Source organism: Bubalus bubalis, chromosome 1 (assembly GCF_019923935.1).
Source record: "Bubalus bubalis isolate 160015118507 breed Murrah chromosome 1, NDDB_SH_1, whole genome shotgun sequence".
In the NCBI taxonomy this organism is placed as follows: Eukaryota; Metazoa; Chordata; class Mammalia; order Artiodactyla; family Bovidae; genus Bubalus; species Bubalus bubalis.
In genome coordinates, this window is record NC_059157.1 from 110306290 (window position 1) to 110326618 (window position 20329).

General features: G+C 41.6%; 1 protein-coding gene across 7 annotated transcripts in view; it reads right to left on the reverse strand.

The window, feature by feature from the left end:
- GPR156 (G protein-coupled receptor 156) overlaps positions 1-20329 on the reverse strand; it is a 110037-nt gene that overhangs the window by 14915 nt on the left and 74793 nt on the right. For all 7 annotated transcript variants that reach the window (XM_006057595.4, XM_045165591.1, XM_044942264.2 and 4 more), the window contains 5 exons: positions 16594-16729; positions 16229-16339; positions 11120-11245; positions 10024-10119; positions 7271-7507 (listed from right to left, as the gene is read on the reverse strand). In XM_006057595.4, the coding sequence (XP_006057657.2) occupies positions 7271-7507; positions 10024-10119; positions 11120-11245; positions 16229-16339; positions 16594-16729 (706 nt within the window). The remainder of the gene's footprint in view (positions 1-7270; positions 7508-10023; positions 10120-11119; positions 11246-16228; positions 16340-16593; positions 16730-20329) is intronic.

A 20329-nucleotide genomic window follows, 5' to 3' on the forward strand; every position in this document is an offset into this window, starting at 1 on the left:
ATTCTCAATGCAGCTGATGAAGACAGATGGTCAACTGTGAGGGTCCTGGGGAATGTTTTCCAGAAGATACTGGTTTTCAGAACTGGTCTACGGATGCACAGGTTGGTTTAGTTTAACAGGCATGGGGCTGAAGAGGACATTCGCTAAGAGGGCTATGCTTCTGAGCCTTGGAGACACTCCTGGTGAATGCCAGTGACATGATGCCAGGGGAGGCCACAGGGCTGGAGGCATCTCCTTTTCCCCTAGGAATTCTCATAACGAAGAGCCCCAGTGATGGGCTCTGGACACTTTGGCACGTTAGCTCTAGAAAGGATGCTGAGGGGTCTGCAGGTTGGCTCTCAGGGATCCTGGGATGTCTTTTCTCGCTCATCAGACATTTACTGAGCTCTGACTTTGGAAGGTAGGTAAGTTTCATAAGTCTCAGATAGGATTCTAAATCCCACCATCAATTTCAATACGATGTTCTCCGTAAGTCCTCTTGGGTCCCCTGTTAACTCAGCATGAGTCCTTCATGGTATCAGAAGTCTATGTGACCTGTGCTGGGTCAGGCCAGGAACCTGCCCTGTCAGATGCCCTTCGTGAATGTCCCCTTCCTAGGGCACTGTCGTCTCACCACTCAGCTCAGGAGTTACTGGAGCCCAGCACTGCAGGGTCACCCTATGGCTGTGGGTGGGTGTCACTGACCTCCAGCGCTGCTCTCCGAGCACTGGCCCTGGCAGTGTCACAGTGTCTCTGTGGCCCCTCAGGGCCCCTCATCTCCCTAGCTTTTCCTTTCTCTCCCCCCAGCACCTCCAGCCCAAGCCTTCCCTGCAGAGCTGCTGGAGGAGCCGCTCAACATTTGTGTAAGGATACTTGCAAGACTTTTGATATGTCTATCCTAAAGGAGATCAGTCCTGGGTGTTCATTGGAAGGACTGTTGTTGAAGCTGAAACTCTAATACTTTGGTCACCTGATGCGAAGAGCTGACTCATTTGAAAAGACCCTAATGCTGGGAAAGATTGAGGGCAGGAGGAGAAGGGGACGACAGAGGATGAGATGGTTGGATGGCATCACTGACTCGATGGACATGAGTTTGGGTGAACTCTGGGAGTGGGTGATGGACAGGGAGGCCTGGCGTGCTGCGGTTCATGGGGTCGCAAAGAGCTGGACACGACTCAGCAACTGAATTGAACTGAACTGAACACCCTAAGCTGGCTGGGTGAAGTCAGGGTGCCCCTGACTAAAGGCCCCTGTCCCTCCAATCTCATCCCCCTTAATCCCCCATTTGTGAAGGTCCTAGTCCTTAAGACCTGAGGATTTCTGAAGTATGGCTATAAATAACCCTTAGGTCACAATTTCAGGACCTCTCCATGGCCCTTCCTTCAGGACAGGCAGTCTTGTTTTCTCAGCATCTGGGCTCTGTGGGTGTGGTAGGAAGAAAATGGCTCCTCAAAGATGTTTCCTTTCCAATCCCAGGCAGTTGTGAATATGTTATCTTACATGGAAAAAGGAATTTTGCAAGTGTTATTGAGTTTAAAATTGTGAGATGAGATTCCGGATCATCCAGGTGGGCCCAATGTAATCACTAAAGTCCTTACAAGAGGGAGGCAGGAGGGGAGATGTGACAACAGAAAGAGATACCTAAATTTGCTGTGCTGTGGCTCTGAAGATGAAGGGAAGAGCTGCAAGTTGAAGAACTCAGGAAAAGGCCTGGAAACAGATTCTCCTCCAAAGCCTCTAGAAGCAGAGCAGACCCACTGGCACTTTGATTCCAGCCAGATAAGACCCATGTCAGATCTCTGACCACCAGAACTATCAGATATTAAATCTGTGTGCCTTAAGGCCCTCAGTTTGTAGGAGTTTGTTATAACAGCAATAGGAAACCAAAATAGTGGGATTAAGCCTCAGGTCTTCAACTGGGTGCCTTTGGACATTCACCCCATGTGCCTCTCTCATTTCCTGCCACTTTACCCTTGTTTGAATTTGTGCTTTGAAAAGAGCAAAGACTTGTGGATTCCAAACACCTCTTCTCTCTTACACCTCGCTGCCTCTGTCACAGGGTTTCCTCCTTGGAAGTGCCACCCACTACCTTCCCCAGTCTGCTCTGTGAACTCCTCTCCTCCTCCAAGAGAGGCCCAAGCACATCATTTTCTGAGGCGGTGTCACCGAGTTCTCAAGACAGCCTGGGGCACCCCTTCCTTGGCATCCAGTAACATCCTTCAACACTTAACTCATGTGTTATTAATCATTTCACATCTGCTCCCAACTAGACCTAGACTGAGGCCATGTTTAACTGCATGTTCCCAACAGTTAATACATGGATGGACAGATATGTGAACAAACAAAGGAAGCTCTCCTTTAAAAAGCTCATCTGTCTGCTAAGGGTGCTGAGACATTTACAGAAGACTGTGAGGCAGAGTAGAAAGTTGTGAGTAACTTCCTGGAGGAGCAGATGAAACACTCTGTGGGTCTAGAAGATAAAATAATGTCCTATCTCAGGACCCGCCTGCCTCTCAAAAGGTGGAGGGAGGGGACAGGGGTGGTTGGAAGGATGGGTCACGTTTAAGTCACAAAAGCAGAGGCTGGCTCACCACTGGTGATGACCTCAGCGTTTGGCATAAACACTCAGGCATTTCCTGAGGGCCTGTGGAGAACGCTACTTGGTCCACTTGCCTCTTCAGTCAGGTCATCCAGCTTTCTAGCATCACCTATCTGCCCTTGAGGAGCCTGTGGCTCTGCCCTCATAAATCCTGATCTCAGGTGGCCTCAGCCTGCAACGGCTTGGAGCAGAGCTTGGGCTCCCAGCCAGAGACTGAGGCTGGACTGCAGCAGTGAAGCACCAGATCCTGGCCATTAGATCAGTGGTCAGTGACAAGGGCCCTGGTCCTTTGGCTTTGTAAAAAAGAATTTCCACAAAGACAGAAAGTAGTGAAGTATTTATTAAGGGAAAAAGAGTACAGTACATGTGGACAGAGACATAGGCAGACTCAGAGGGAGAGTCCCTGAGTTGCACCCTCATGGCAGTTTGAGTTACTTTTATGGGGTATTTCTTCCAGGTTCCCTCTGGCCAATCATTTTGATTTGCCTGGTTCACAGTCTGCATCTGGTATATCTTCCATCACAGTCTAGGCTCAAGGCTCAGGAGCAAGGAGGAAGCTTTCCTATTCCCTCCCTCCGCCTCCCATGTGGCTCTCCTTGAACACTTCTCCAAATTTGCTCAGCCATCCTATGGTCCTGGGAATATCCAGTCTCAGGTCTCACAGGTAGAATCTTCAACCAAAGGCCACCAAGTCAGAAGTGAAGTGAAGTGAAAGTCACTCAGTCATGTCTGACTCTTTGCGACCCCATGGACTATACAGTTTATGGAATTCTCTAGGCCAGAATACTGGAATGGGTAGCCTTTCCCTTCTCCAGGGGATCTTCCCAACCCAGGGATCGAACCCAGGTCTCCCTCATTGCAGGCGGATTCTTTAGCAGCTGAGCCACAAGGGAAGCCCAAGAATACTGGAGTGGGTAGCCTATCCCTTCTCCAGTGGATCTTCCCAACCCAGGAATCAAACAGGGGTCTCCTGCATTGCAAGCAGATTCTTTACCAACTGAGCTATCAGGGAAGCCCCCACCAAGTCAGAGGGGAAGATCAATTCAGGGCACATAAAAATCCCGAAAAACCTCATTACTTTTAGTTCTTTGGCCCACATTTCTCCAAAGAAGACATACAGATGGCTCACAAACACATGAAAAGATGCTCAACATCACTCATTATCAGAGAAATGCAAATCAAAACCACTATGAGGTACCATTTCACACCAGTCAGAATGGCTGCGATCCAAAAGTCTACAAGCAATAAATGCTGGAGAGGGTGTGGAGAAAAGGGAACCCTCTTGCACTGTTGGTGGGAATGCAAACTAGTACAGCCACTATGGAGAACAGTGTGGAGATTCCTTAAAAAACTGGAAACAGAACTGCCTTATGATCCAGCAATCCCACTGCTGGGCATACACACTGAGGAAACCAGAAGGGAAAGAGACACGTGTACCCCAATGTTCATCGCAGCACTGTTTATAATAGCCAGGACATGGAAGCAACCTAGATGTCCATCAGCAGATGAATGGATAAGAAAGCTGTGGTACATACACACAATGGACTATCACTCAGCCATTAAAAAGAATACATTTGAATCAGTTCTAATGAGGTGGATGAAACTGCAGCCTATTATACAGAGTGAAGTAAGCCAGAAAGAAAAACACCAATACAGTATACTAACGCATATATATGGAATTTAGAAAGATGGTAACAATAACCCTGTGTACGAGAGAGCAAAAGAGACACTGATGTATAGAACAGTCTTATGGACTCTGAGAGAGGGAGAGGGTGGGAAGATTTGGGAGAATGGCATTGAAACATGTAAAATAGCATGTATGAAACGAGTTGCCAGTCCAGGTTCGATGCACGATACTGGATGCTTGGGGCTGGTGCACTGGGACGACCCAGAGGGATGGAATGGGTAGGGAGGAGGGAGGAGGGTTCAGGATGGGGAACACGTGTATACCTGTGGCAGATTCATTTTGATATTTGGCAAAACTAATACAATTATGTAAAGTTTAAAAATAAAATAAAATTAGAAAAAAAACAAAACCTCATTACTTTTATATTTTGAGAAACAATTTACGTCCTAAACCTAAAATACAATAGACTATAAAATGTATTTTCTAGTTTCAGATCGTGCTCAGTTCAAGAGGAGGAAAAAGCATGAGAGAGAAAGTAGAAAAGATAGAATATGAGAAAGGAAGCTCAAGACAGTGAGAAGGACTGAGATAGAGAAGGAAAGAGAAAGGCCAACACGGTCCATCTGCCCAGCTCTGGTTCACCTGCCCCAATAATTCCATTTCCACTTCCACTTCAACAAATCAAGCGCTTGTTCTTAGTTTAAACCTGGAAGTCCGATTCCAAACTGAACTTCATCCCGCATTTTTATGTCTGTGTATGAGATTGAAGTGCACCTCTATATCACTGTGTTCCTAGGGGTTGAAGATTTAAACACTGAGGAACGTGGAAATCTTGTGTCTGAGGCTTAGGATGCAAGAGGAGCAGAGGCGAGTGTAGAGAGAGAAACCTAAGTAGGGCCTCATTAGGGAGGTTACTGATTCAGTTTTCAGATGGAGGTTTTGTTTTAGAACAGGAAGGCTTTTTTCTAATAGTTCCCTGGTGATTACTTCTGCTCTAAATTATCTTGTTCTCTTTCAGAGACTCCTATTAGCTCTAAATCATATTTCTAGATCTGCTCTCCATATTTTTCTTATCTAGTCTCTCATTTTTTTCCTGTGTCCTTGTTTTTTGTTTCCTTAAGTTAAGCCACTAATTCATTATTTTGCCATGCCCTATTGCCTATTCAGTGCTTCTACTGGGGTTTTTGATTTAACACAATCCTTTTCATCCTTATTTAATATTTCATGATCTAAGATTATGTCCTTTTCATGATGATTTGCTTTAGTCAAAGACAGACAATATTATTTGAATCTTACTGACAAGACTAATCAGATACCCTCTAAAAGCTTTCTATTTTACTTCAGAGGAAGGCAGCTTCTCTAAATCTTCAGAAATTTGTGGTCCTCTTTTTGTGACCTGCAGAATCTCTTCATAGATTCCTTCCTCCTTACAGTCTTACATGGGGAGAGCTATAGTTTTCTGGTATACTAATACATTCTCTTGGCTTTTCCCTCATTATCACCAGATGGCTGCCATAGCACCAAGCATCACAAACATTCAAGGTAGGAAGAAGGCAGAAGAGAGGTGATGCTTCAACACCCATAGCTTTTTTAGGAAAGCAAAATCTTTCTCAGAAGCCTCCCAGAAAATCTTTAGTGTTCAAAACTGTGTTGCATGGGCACACCTAGCTATAAGGGAGGCTGGCAAAGTAAGTGTTTAGTTCTTTCAGCCTATTGAGTAGAGGCGATCAAGGAAGAAAGGGTTTGGCAATGGATGGATGGGTTACCCGTCAACAATGTTGACCAGAGGGCCTAAGGGATAGGCTTTCTAAAAGTCTCCCCATTCTTTTACCCATGTCACAAGGAGGAACAGCCCTGGCTTTTCAAAGCCCTTTTCTGCTACATCCCAGACAAATAAGACCCAGGTCTCAATGGGTTCCTTCAGTCTAGTTCTGATAACATTAAGATTCAGCAAAAGTTCCTCCAGTTTCTTGCTCAGAAGCAATGCCCATCCTTGACTTTTAGTGCTACTGCTATAGATTTTTCCATATTTGTTTATTCTCTTGAGTATTTTAATGAGAATTTATGAAAGGGAAGAAGAGCAAAGGGCCTCTGCCTGTTTCACATTATCATGTCTCAAAGTGCATGCTTCCCTTTTATAAATACACTGTAACCCTGCATCAGCCAACACTTTCATTACCAGTTAGCTCCCTCATGGAGAAGTCATTCATGGACAACTGGAAGCTGCAAAGGGCATCAGGATGGGATCCTGAGGGAGTTGTGGGATGAGGGAGGCCTCAGGAGGAAGAGAACCAGAAGGGACACAGGAAAAGTGCCTAATGCCAAGTTCATTAACGTCAATGAGCGTGGCTCAGTGGTACCCTGGGGCATAACGTGAGTAATTTAACATCACTTTCCTTTCACAGCCTACGGATTCCTTCATCTTTCTCTCTCTGACTCCTTTTCTTTCTCTTTGCCCTCTGGATATTTCTCCTTCTATCTTCCTCCCTTGTTTGATTTTTTTCTTAATCCTCATAATAAGAAACACATTTTTAATTCTGTTTTTATTTTTCCTTACTGTAAAAAGAAAAGGAATGTTCTGTATTTTCCTCTAATAAAATGAAAGAAAAGGCATTTTAAATTGCATAAAGATCCAAATGTGCTTTTCTTGGTGAATGTGCAATTGCAAACAGGAAAGAAGGAAAGGTTCCTCATTTCCAAGCTAGTATAAGAAATGACATCATCAAGATGAAGGGAGGGTGGCATTAGCTTGGCTCAGTGGTGATGAAGGGAGGACTGGGGCTGCATGAAGTGGCCTGGAGGGTGGGTAGAAAGGCAAGTCTGTGAGGCAGCCCCTCACATGAAAATGGTGCCACTGCTTGGCTACCCTGGTCCGCCCTCCTTGCCCACTGGGGAGGGAAGAACAGAGGGAGCCAGCTCACTAGGATCCCCACCTTCCCTCTGCCTCTCTAATCAAAAGCACCTAAAAACTCTCACTAGGAAACAAAGTAAACAATCTGTCATGCCCAGTGAAATCTCTGGAATGAGGGGGTGAACTGGTCCTCCAAATTCTCCCTAAAGCATACCTGGGGAATGAAGATGAAGCAGTTGATTGTGGTTGTGCAAACAAAGATACCTCCAGACGTGAGTCCGAAGACCAGGTTGGGCCAGGAGTACAAGTATCTGGTGACCACAAAAAGCAGCCCAGCAGCCAGTACCACGAGGTTGACCCCAACCATGATGGTTAAAGACTGATTTACAGGAGGAGAGCTGACGTGGTCAGTCAGGCCAGCCAGGTAGGCCCCATATAGCAGCAGCAGGCCCTGGAGATGGACAGAAGAACCAGGGGTTCAGAGAAGTGAAATACCAGGCTTGGGGCCAAGAGCAATAGGATTGGGACCCATTTCCTCACCTGTCAAAAAGGAATAATAATAACTACCTTAAAGCATTGCTGTGAGGAGAACTGACTAAGATAACCCAAGGGACTACTCTTAGAGTGCTTAACAGCACCACCACTACCTCTTGGTGCTTAATAAATTTCGTTTTCCTCTCCTTCTCTGAGAATTAGTTTATCGGAGGTCAGCAAGTCAACTATCAGACGGGACTCTTCCAGGATGAGGTATAAGACAGGGTGGTACAGGTGGGTAGGAGCCCCACAGAACCAGCTGCCAGGCACTGGGAGGGCAGTGGGTGCACCATGCTACATCCGCTGTGTGGCTCTGCACTGCATGGAGCTGAGAGGCGTGCAGAGGCTGACCTAGCCCTGTGGTCCACTTGTCAAGCATGTGCCATGGCAGGGGCAGCACCAAAGGAAGGGGCTGTTTTTTCTAATTTTCCCAAAGGCACCATCTGCTTGCCAAGCTCTGCACCTGCAAGACTGCATCTGCCCAGAGGGATGCCTTTTTCTGATTTACACAAAGGATCTCTATAGGCTACTAGCAGCTCTGTGCCAGTGGGTGTTTATGGGAGATGGAGAGTGAAAAAAGAAGAGAACAAAGGCTGGCTGGGACCTGGACAGGACCGGGAGACAGGCACAGGCAGCAACAGCCTCATCTATACCCTTCACCCTCTTTGTGACATTCCCTGCCCCGCCCCCAGGAGCCCAGGGCCCTACTCTTTCTTCTTTGTCATGAATGCAAACCTGTTCTCAGATTTCTCATTTGTACTACACAGAAAATGGCTCATAGCTTCTTAAAGTGCTGCTTCTCCTAGAAGGAGCTACATTTAAATAGAAATCAAAGCTTTAATCAATAATATATGACATAAAGATTCAATAATATGTAATATATAGATTCAATATATAGATTTGCTTGATTAGGGGCAAAGCTCCATGCTAGGGGTAGCTGTAGGGAGGGAAATGGTGTTGCCAAGTGGAAGTCATGGTTCTAGCTTTTGAGAAGTTCAGTGTGGTTGAGAGATTTAAGGCAAGCATACAAATACCCATGTTTTTCTTGTTGTGTATTATTTTTGTTTTTTGGCCATGCCATGAGGCATGCAGAATCTTACTTCCCTGACCAGGGACTGAATTCGTGCCCCCTACATTGGAAGCTCAGAGTCTTAAACACTGGACTGCCAGGGAATATCCATGTTTTATGATATAGAATGTGAAGATGCCATGGGGGAGGAAGTGGGTGGGGATGATGGGGATTTAAAGGGAGAACTAATAATAAAAGTAAGGTCAGGTATCAGCAGGCTACCTGCCAGGGACCCTGAAATCACACAATCTGACCACCTCCATCTGTAGGGATGGCCCTAAGACAACTGCTTAGAGGACTGGCTGTGCCTGCTGTGAAGGAGTCAGCTCAGTAGAGATGTCATCTGGTGCCCAAAATGCTCAGTGTCCAAAGGGGGCCAGAGCCCCAATCATGGCCACCCTGAGATCTTCAATGACTAGAGGACACACTAGTCAGCAGGCCAGTAGGGCCTGACTTCTGGATAACTGACATTATCAGGTGGCATTTGGCAGAGTTATACCATTAGCAATTTAATCAAAGGTTAGTAAAATTAACTCTATGGTTTTGAAATGTTCAATCTGATTTTATTAAAATGTTTTAACTCTATTAAAATTCTTGACAAAAAATGAGGTATGAATAAAGCATCTATATGTGCAGGACTTGTGTTTGAGTGACTCACATCCGATATTTGTGTCATTTGCTCTCACTGCTGAGAAGTGTGGGGTAGGGGGCAGTTGGCAGGCTCGGGTGGGGGGTTGGGGGACTTAATATACAGATTTGTGGTCCTCCACTGGAACTGCTTGTCGACCAGGGAGCCCATGGGGTCCTGGCTTAGTCAGCTTCCTGATGCTCAGCACTCTTTTCTCCTTTCTTTCTTTGTCCTATAGAAATATACTGCAGTAAAATAAAATGGAAATGGGATTACATAAAAGGCATTGGAGAAATAAATCAAGTTGAGTCGCAGAGGGAGTTGCTATGGGGGAAGAGCTGAGTTTCTGTGCCAGGGAGGATGTGCTCTTCCACAGGGGCTCAAAGAACGAGAGAGGCACTGTGCTTTCAGAACCGCTGGGGGTTGCAGGGGCAGTGGAAGAATAATAATAAAACATCTACTCATTTATTAAGCTCTACTATGGGCCAGGAGTGGTTGAAAACGCAACATGCATCAACCCTTTCAAAACTCACAACCGTTCTGAGATGATGGTACATCATCCTCGTTTTACATATGCGGGAACCAAGACTCAAAGAGGTTAAATGAGGTTCAGGGTCAGCTAGGAAGGGACTGAGTCAGACTTCGCAGGAATCCCCTCATTAACTCCTGTAATTCCTCTTCATATCCATTTATTGGTAACAGAGAGATAGTATCCTAAGGAGATAAGGTTACCAACCTTGCATCCCAAAATGAGAGCAATCCAGACATCGGAGTACCGGGAAGCACAGAAGTGTGTGCTGGTCAGAGAGCAGGACACGTCTCTCCCTGTCACCTAGGAGGGACATAGGGTCAGGAGGGCACCCACAGTTACATAGCCGATCTTTGTACACATTCTGGAACACACATACACAGCCGATCTTTGTACACATTCTGGATTGTGAGCTCCTCTACAGCTCCTTTAATATGTAAAAACTAATTTAGGTGACTCCATTAGAATCTAAATGAGAGTAACTATGAATTAGAGGAAAAGACAACCAAGTTGGGCTGACATGTGGATGCCTGGGGCCAGGAGGGCTTACTCCTCTTATGTGCTTTACTACCATAGTGATTCAAATCCGTGCATAAAAATTACAAATTATTTCACATCCTGCTCCTGCTATTTGTTAATAGTTGAAACTTCAATATTGAATCTGCATGTCAAGATCCCACTGTATTCTTCAGCCCCTTTGTGAGGCTGAAGACATAATGCTTCCTATTAATTAAACACTATGTTCTGAGCACAGCTGAATTCTGTACCTGTACTGTTTCACTTAATCTTCATCACAGCCCTATGAAATAGGTAGTAGTAGTATTATTACCTCTATTTTACTTATGAGGAAATAGAAACTTAGAGAGGTTAAATAACTTTCCCAAGGACACATGGCTGGTAAGTGGTAGAGCTGGGATTTGAACCAGGGTTGACTGACTCCAAAGAACCCTTCAGAATCCTTTACCTTTCAACAATTGGGTAAGGCAACTCTGTAAGTTCTCATTATTGATAATGTGGAAGTGGAGTTAACTGCCAGGCAGATTCCTGTGTGCTGACATCTCAGCGGATGCCGCAGAACACTTGGGGCAGGAGGAGTAGCGGGAGTAGCAGCAGACCCTGCAGACAAGGGGCGGGTGTTCAGGGCAGCCACAACTCCCGACTTGCCATCCTCTTGGGGTCATTTATCTTCTTGTTGGGAGGATGTCCACACAGTGAATGATCCTGGGAGAATGACCTCTGTGTACTCACAGAAGCCAGTCCCTTCAGTTCAGGAACTAGATTCTCCAGGGGTTGGGTCTCTCACCGTCATACTGACACCAAGAATCTGAAGACACTGGATGGGATCAGTCAGCACCCAAGTCATGAGCAGGATCACATCAGCTATCACCAGGGCTGCCACCAACCCCAGAAGCTGCAGGTCTTTGATTATCTGCAAAAGAGTTAAGGTCATAACTTTCCTTTGCTCACTGGCTATACAACATGGAGTCTAGAGTGTTCTGTGTGCTCTGAGCTAAAGGCTCCTGGGTTAATCTTCCAAATGGACTTCAAAGCCAGCCATCAAAGATGATACAGACATGAAGTGTACTCAGTGATTCTATGTTTGTATAATCATTTTCATTTCTTTGCCCTTTCCATATCCTGACTTTCCCACAAAGGATTCAAGGAATATTATTAAAAAAATACACTATTATTTCTAAATATGTTTATACAAGCACATACAGAGATGCAGAAACTTTCATATACAGAGATGTGGAAACTTTCATATAAAACTATGAACAACCATTAACCTGGAGGGTCAGATTGAGAGACAATGGTGGTGGAGGAGAGACTACTAGCATTTCCTTCAAACATATGTGAATCATTTGATTTAATACAAAGAGACTGTTATTTTTGTGGTTAGAAAAATAAAATTTTAAAAATGTATATAGCAATAGGATGAAAAATATTAGGGAAAATAGATAATAAGGAGAATTATGATGAATGCTCTGGTGAGGAGAGCACATAGCATTCAAGAACTGGGGCAGAAACGCAATTCTGCATTTTTGACAACCAATGAAAAGAAAGAAGCACAACTAGTTACATGATTCATGGTTTTTATAAGGAAAACGAATCAGTTGCTGAATTAAAATGCTCCAAACTAGTGATAAGGAGAAAAATTTCAAATTAACCAGCAAAAAATGACACAGCATGTATAGAAGAAAAAAAATAAGGAAGACATCAGATTTCTCATCAGACACAAGGTCAAGTGAGAAAACAGTGGAAATCTTCAAAAGTACTCAAGAAAAAAAAATTCAACCTAGAATCTTATACTCAGAAAAAGTAACTTTCAAAAACAAAGGTGAAATAAAGACTTTTTCAGATAAAAGCTGAAAGAATTCAGTATTAGCACACCTGAATGAGAATGTGAGATAACTTTGAAGCAAAAGGAAAAAATATCAGATGAATATAGGTATCTATACAAGGAAATCAAGAGCTCTGGAAATGTTAACTTCATAGAAAAATATATGACTGATATTTACTATTTAAATATCCTTAAAATGTAATGGATTGTTTAAACAAAAATTAATAACAAGTGTCTGGGGCTTGTAACATATGTAAAAGTAAAAACAACACAAAGATTGGAAGATGGGGAAATGGAAGCATCCACTGTAAAATACTTATGCTATAAGTAAATGCCAATTACATAATTATACACAAACTCTTCCAGAAATTGAATTGGAGGGAATACTTCCCAATTTATTCTACAAATACTCTGTTACCAAAATCAGGTGAAGATTTTATAAGAAAAGAAAGCTACAGAGCAACATACCTTAAGAAATGAATATAAATATTATAAACAGAATTTTATGAAACTGAATCTAACAACGTAAAAGGATAATACATAATGACCAAGTGGAGCTTGTTTCAGGGATGCAAGATTGGTTTGAGATCCTAAAATTATTTAATATAATTCACCATATGAGCAAAGAAAAAACCATATGGTTAATAGATACAAAAAACACATTTGACAAAATCTAACATAATTCTTTATAGAAACTCAATAAAATAGGAATTGAGGAGAACTTCCCCAATTAGGTAAAGAGCATTATGATAAAACTACAGCTAACATCTAACATAAAGCTAACATTGTGATAAAACAAAATTAACATTAGTTTTGACTAAGATGAATGTTTTCCCCATATGATCAAGAACAACTCAAGGCACTTCTATTAAACACTATACTAGTGTTTCTAGTCAGTGCCATCATAGAGATTGGAAAGTAAATGTCTTTTATAGAAGATATGGTCATCTATGCAGAAAATCTGATAGAATCTACACAAAAGCCACTAGAACTAATAAGTAATTTAGCAAGATTGCAGCAGGTAAGATCAGCTTAAAAATCAATTGTATTACTATTATATACATATATTAGCAACAAAAATTGTAAAGTGAAATGAAAAACAGTAACATGTATAATATCACAAAAATATAAAATACTTAGACATAAATGTGACAAAAGATATGAAAGACCTTCACTGAAAGCTGCAAAAAAAATTGCTGAGAGAAATTAGAAAAGACCTAAATAAACGAAGAAATATATTGTGTTTATGGGTTAAAAGATACAACATTGTTAAGAAGTCAGTTGTCCACAATTTTATCTACAAATTCAATATAATCTCAATCAAAATCTCTGCTGAAACTTGAAGAAATTGGCAAAGTGATTCAAACATTTATATGGAAATTCAAAGAACCCAGATTAGCCAAAACAACATTGAGAGAGAACTAATACTCCCTGACTCAAGATTTAATATAAAGCTACAATAATATGGTATTGGTGTCAAACAATGACATCAATGAGACAGAGTCTAGTAGTAGTTATACACATCTACGGACAAATAGTTTTCAATAAAGGTGCAAAGGTAATTCAGTGAAGAAAGGAGTCTTTTCAACAAATGGTGCCAGAACAACTGGATATCCATACACAAAAAATGGACTTCAATCACATCATATTTCAAAATTAACTCAAAATGAATCATAGACCTGCATGTAAAAAAAAAAAAAAACTCTTAAAACTTCTAGAAGTAAATAGAGAAACTTTTGAGGCCTTGGGTTAGACAAGTTTCTTAAGTCTGATACCCAAAACATGATCCATGAAAGAACAAAGTAGGAAACTGAACTTCATCAAAATTAGAAATATCTTCTGTTTGAAAGACATTCTTAAGTGAATGCAAAGTCATAAACTAGAAGCAAATCTTTGCAAATCAGATGATTTCCTTGTATAGATACCTATATTCATTTGATAAAGGACTATATCCAGAATGTAAAAAGAACCCTCAAAGCTCAATAATAAGAAGAAAATCAACTAAATTAAAAAACAGGTGATTGATTTGAGCAGATACTTCACCAAAGAAGATATATGGATGGCAAATAAGCATATAAAAAGATAGTCAACATTGCATCAGGGAAACGAAATTAAAATACAATGAGATTCTACTACACATACTTATTAGAATGACTGACACACATACCAACAAAGTCTAATGTTGGGAAGGAAGTAGAGGAAAGGGACTCACATAGTATTGATGGGAACATAAAATTGTACAACCACTTTGTAAAACAGTCATGCAATTTTTTTAAAAGTTAAACATATACTTACTATATGATCTAATCACTCTATGCTTGGCTTTTTTAAAACCTTTCTATTTTATATTGGAGTACAGTTGATTAACAATATTGTGATAGTTTCAAGTGGACATCAAAGGGACTCAGTCATACATGTATGTGTATCTGTTCTCCACCAAACTCCCTTCCCATCCAGGCTGCCACATTATGCTTAGGTTTTTAACCAACAGAAATGAAAGTAAGATATGTCTGCACAAAGATTCATACACAAATGTTCACAGAAGTTTTATTTTTAATAGCCCCAAACTAGAAACAAATCCAAACACCTACCAATAGGTAAATGGATAAACCAACGGCAGTTTTATCTACACACTGAAAAATTACTCAGCAATAGTAAGGAAAGAACCACTGATGCAAGTAACAACATAGATGAATCTCAAAATAATTAGGCCAAGTAGAAGAAAGATAAAAATACACACTGTATAATTCCATTTATATAAAATTCTGGAAAATTCAAACTAATCTACAGTGACAGAAAGCAGGTCAATGGTTGCCTGGGTACAGGAATAGGGGATATAAGAATTCGACAAGAGAGGAAGATGACAAGGGTGTATGAGGAGACTTGCAGATTATAACCCATGTTTCATAGTATATACACATGTCAAAATATATCAAATCATACACTTTAAATATATGCGGTTCATTGCATGTCAATTATCTCTAAATAAAGTTATTTATCACCAGATGTGAAGACCTGACTCATTGGAAAAGACCTTGATGCTGGGAAAGATTGAGGGCAGGAGGAAAAAGTGGTGATAGAGGATGAGATGGTTGGATGGTATCGCCATCCAATGGACATGAGTTTAAGCAAACTCCAGGAGACAGTGGACAGGGAAGCCTGGATGCTACAGTCCATGGTGTTGTAAAGAGTTGGATACGACTTAGCGACTGAATAACAACAACAAAGCTATTTTTAAAAAGAGGAATTAGTGTTCTAGAGGCATGGATGTCCTTTAGGCAATGTTTCTCATATGTATGGTTATTCACAGCAGAGTTTTTGATAAATATTCACCACAAAAGATTTGCTAAAAGAAAATCTTGTCAGTCCAGAGAAGTAAACTCCAACTGAATAATATGTTGGATTTGGACAGGATCGATACGGACCAAGGGTTTGATGATCAGCCTTTGAGGTTTGGGCAGCTCCATCAGGAAACAGGATAAAATGAGGGAATGTGGTTAGGATGACACCTGATGTCAGGGACACATAGGTAATCTGGCTGCTGCATAGCTGCTAGGGTTGATTCTGTCTGAATGGATATGTTCTTTCTTGCTTGTTGTTTCAGGCCCATCCTTTTTAGTACAGAGCATGGCCTTCTTGTATGGAAAAGGACTGGCCTCCAAAGACGGGAATAATTGCTTACTTGCTATAGCTTCTCTGTAATCGCTATCCCTCTGCCCACTTTTCAGCTCACACCTGTGCCAAGCAACAGCCCCTCTGGGCATCTTGCTCTCCTTCAGGCTGGTGCCAGATAAGGGCCAGCTCACACATCCCCCAGAGTAGTACCTGGGCCTGGGATGCATATGAAGCAGAACTTTGGTTTAAAGACCTGTCTCCCAATAGCACTGACAAACAGCTTTCCAGCCTTGGAATTTATGAGGCCAAATGACCCCAAGGTTTGAAGTATGGGCAGGAACTTCAGATCATCATAAAAGAGCCAGACCCAGTAATTTGGTACAAGTTTCTCTAGCTTTTAATCAATAATGGAGCTACTGTCTGTGAACAAGCAATGTGTACTTGCTACCTACTTACCACTCTCTTGTCCGGAACCCTCTGGGTAAACACCTTGTAGAGTCGCCAGCTCTTCCCAAGAATGGGGCCAAACACCAGGGAGGTTCCAATGCACAACATGGAGAGTCTTATCTACAGATGGAAATGGACATAAGAAAGAGGCATGAGAGAAACCTTTGTGGTTCTCCATACATTCTGATCTGCAAAGCTTCAGTCCACAGAGGACCTGGGGCAGAAAGTGGACCTCACTAACTCAGGGTTCCAGGGTTTGCCTCTGAAAGAGCCCACACCAAGGACAAAGGTAACCAACACCCACAGGAGCAGATGATTTTAAAAATTACCAAAACTTGCATGATATTCAAAATAAAATTGAAGATTTCACCTACCTGAATGAGACTTTCCATTGAGCTTCCCACTAAAGCACCTTGATTGTGAATCCCAAAGAGGTAAGCACTACTGTAAGTCAGACAACTGCCCAATAAGGTCACAATGTTCAGATTGGGACTGGACATCTTCACAATCCTATGGGAAACCAGGAAGAAAAACACCTACAGTCATGACATTTGTCCTGGGAGTGTACAAAGTTTCCCTGCCAGCAAAATCTCCAGTGCGGTCTCAGAGTAAAAGGTCACTGGGAAGACTGCTTTACAACCCTGTGAAAAATTGTTATGATTTATTTAAATTTATTTTCAGAAAGAATTACATTCTAGCATTTCTTGCTTATATAACTCCAAGTCTTAAAAGAAGGCCAACTTCCCCCAAACAGGTGGTATCACAGAAGAGTTAGAATTTTTCCCTAAAGTTTACGGTTGCTAAGAGACTGCTCTATGCAGCCTAGTGAGTGAATAACTAGCAGGTAGATTCCTAAGGAGATACAGTTTGGAACCTTTAAAAGTGAGCTGTAAGGTAAACTATTAGAAAAAAAAAGCAGACAAAGATACCACAAAAAAAGAGAAAATTATAGGCCAATATCAATGATAAACATAGGTGCAAAAATCCTTAACAAAATACTAGCAAATCAAATCCAACAATACATTAAAAGGATCATACACCATGATCAAGGGGGACTTATCCCAGGGGTGCGAGGATTTTTCAATATCTGCAAATCCATACACATTAACAAACTGAAGAATAAAAACCATACAATCATCTTAATAGCTGCAGAAAAAGCTTCTGACAAAATTCAACATCCATTTATGATAAAAACGTTCCAAAAAGTGGGCATTGAGGGAAACTACCTCAACAAAATAAAGGTCACAAATGACAAACCCACAGCTAACATTATACTCAGTGGTGAAAAGCTGAAAGCATTTTCTCTAAAATCAGACAAGGATGGCTGCTCTTACTTTTTTTATTCAACAATGCCTTGTCAGTCCTAGCCACAGCAATCAGAGAAGAAAAAGAAATAAAATGAATCCAAGCTGGAAGAGAAGTAAAACTGTCACTATTTGTTCATGACATTATACTCTACACAGAAAATCCTAAAGATGCTACCAGAAAACTACTAGAGCTCATCAATGAATTGGGTAAGGTTACAGGATACAAAATTAATACAAAATTAATACATTTCTTTTTTTTTTAATTTGTATTTATTTATTTTTGTCTGTGCTGGGTCTTTGTTGCTTTGCATGGGTTTTCTCTAGTTGCAGTGAGTAGGGGTTACCCTTAGTTGCCGTGCTTGGGCTTCTCATTATGGTGGCTTCTCTTGTTGCAGAGCACAGGCTCAAAGGAAGCAAGAATATACAACAGAAAAAACACAGTCTCTTCAAAGTGCGGTACTGGGAAAATTGGACAGCTACATGTAAAAGAATGAAATTAGAACATTCTATAACACCATATACAATATTAAACTCAAAATGGATTAAAGACCTAAATGTAAAACCAGATACCATAAAACTCCTAGAGGAAAACAGTCAGAATACTCTGATATAAATTGTAGCAATATCTTTTGGGATTCATCTTCTAGAGTGATGAAAAGAAAAAGAAAAATAAACAAACTGGATCTAATTAAACTAAAAAGATTTTTCACAACAAAGGAAACCATAAACAAGACAATTCAGAATGGAAGAAAATATTTGCAAATGGTATAACTGATAAGAGATTAATCTCCAAAATATATAATAGTTCATAAAGCTCAATAACAAAAAAAGCACCCACTCAGAAAATGGGCAGAAGGCCTAAATAGACATTTTTTCCAGAGAAAACATAGGGATGATCAAAAAGCACATGAAAAGATGCTCAACACTGCTAATTATTAGAGTGATGCAAATCAAAACTACAATGAATTATCACCTCACACTAGTCAGAGCGGCCATCATCAAAAAGTCTACAAAAAAAAATTCTGGACAGGAAATTGAGAAAAAGGAACCCTCCTACACCATTGGTGGGAATGTAAACTGGTACAGAAATATGGAGAATAGTGTGGAAGTTCCTTAAAGAACAAAAAAATAGAATTGCCATATGAGCCAGCAATCCAACTCCTGGGCATATACCTGAAGAAAAGCATAATTTGAAAAGATATATGCATCCTAATGCTCACTGCATAGGCTATGGTTTTTCCTGTGGTCATGTATGGATGTGAGAGTTGGACTGTGAAGAAGGCAGAGTGCCAAAGAATTGATGCTTTTGAACTGTGGTGTTGGAGAAGACTCTTGAGAGTCCCTTGGACTGCAAGGAGATCCAACCAGTCCATCCTAAAGGAGATCAGTCCTGGGTGTTCACTGGAAGGACTGATGCTGAGGCTGAAACTCCAATACTTTGGCCACCTCATGTGAAGAGTTGACTCATTGGAAAAGACCCTGATGCTGGGAGGGATTGGGGGCAGGAGGAGAAGGGGACGACAGAGGATAAGATGGCTGGATGGCATCACTGACTCGATGGACGTGAGTCTGAGTGAACTCCAGGAGTTGGTGATGGACAGGGAGGCCTGGCATGCTGCAATTCATGGGGTCGCAAAGAGTCAGACACGACTGAGCGAATGAACTGAACTGAATGCTCACTGCAGCACTATTTATAATAGCCAAGACATGGAAACAACCTAAATGTCCATTGATAGCTGAATCGATAAAGAAGATGTGGTTGTATATACAATGGAATATTAATCAGTCTTAAAAAAGAATGAAATAATGCCATTTGCAGCAACATGGCTGGACCTAAATTATCTCACTAAGTCAAATAAACCAGAGAAAGACAAATATCAGAAGATACAACTTATATGTGGACTCTAATTAAAAATGATGCAAATTCACTTAGATATAAAACAGAAATAGACCCATAGAAATATAAAACAATCTTATGGTTACCAAAAGGGAAAGGAGGGAGGGATAAATTAGGAGTTCAAGATTAATATATATACACCATTATATATAAAATGAGCTTCCCAGGTGGCTCAGCGGTAAAGAATTTGCCTGCAATGAAGGAGACGCAGGAGACATGGAATCGGTCCCTGGATCAGGATGATCCCCTGGAGGACGGCATGGAAATCCACTCCAGCATTTTTGTCTGGAGAATCCCATGGACAGAGGAGCTTAGCAGGCTACATACAGTCCATAGGATCTCAAAGAGCTGGACAGGACTGAAGCGATTTGAGCACACACACACGCATATATAAAATAAATAACCAACAAGGACCTACTGTATAGCATAGAGAACTACACTCAGTATTTTACAATAACCTATAAGGGAAAAGAATCTGAGAACAAATATGTGTAATACATATATATGTGTATGTGTGTGTGTGTGTATATATATATATGTATTTCAGTTCAGTTCAGTTCAGTTCAGTCGCTCAGTCGTGTCTGACTCTTTGCGACGCAGCACGCCAGGCCTCCCTGTCCATTACCAACTCCCAGAGTCCACCCAAACCCATGTCCATTGAGTCGGTGATGCCATCCAACCATCTCATCCTCTGCCGTCCCCTTCTCCTCCTGCCCTCAATCTTTCCCAGCATCAGGGTCTTTTCAAATGAGTCAGCTCTTCGCATCAGGTGGCCAAAATATTGGAGTTTCAGCTTCACAATCAGTCCTTCCAATGAACACCCAGGACTGATCTCCTTTAGGATGGACTGGTTGGATCTCATTGCAGTCCAAGGGACTCTCAAGAGTCTTCTCCAACACCACAGTT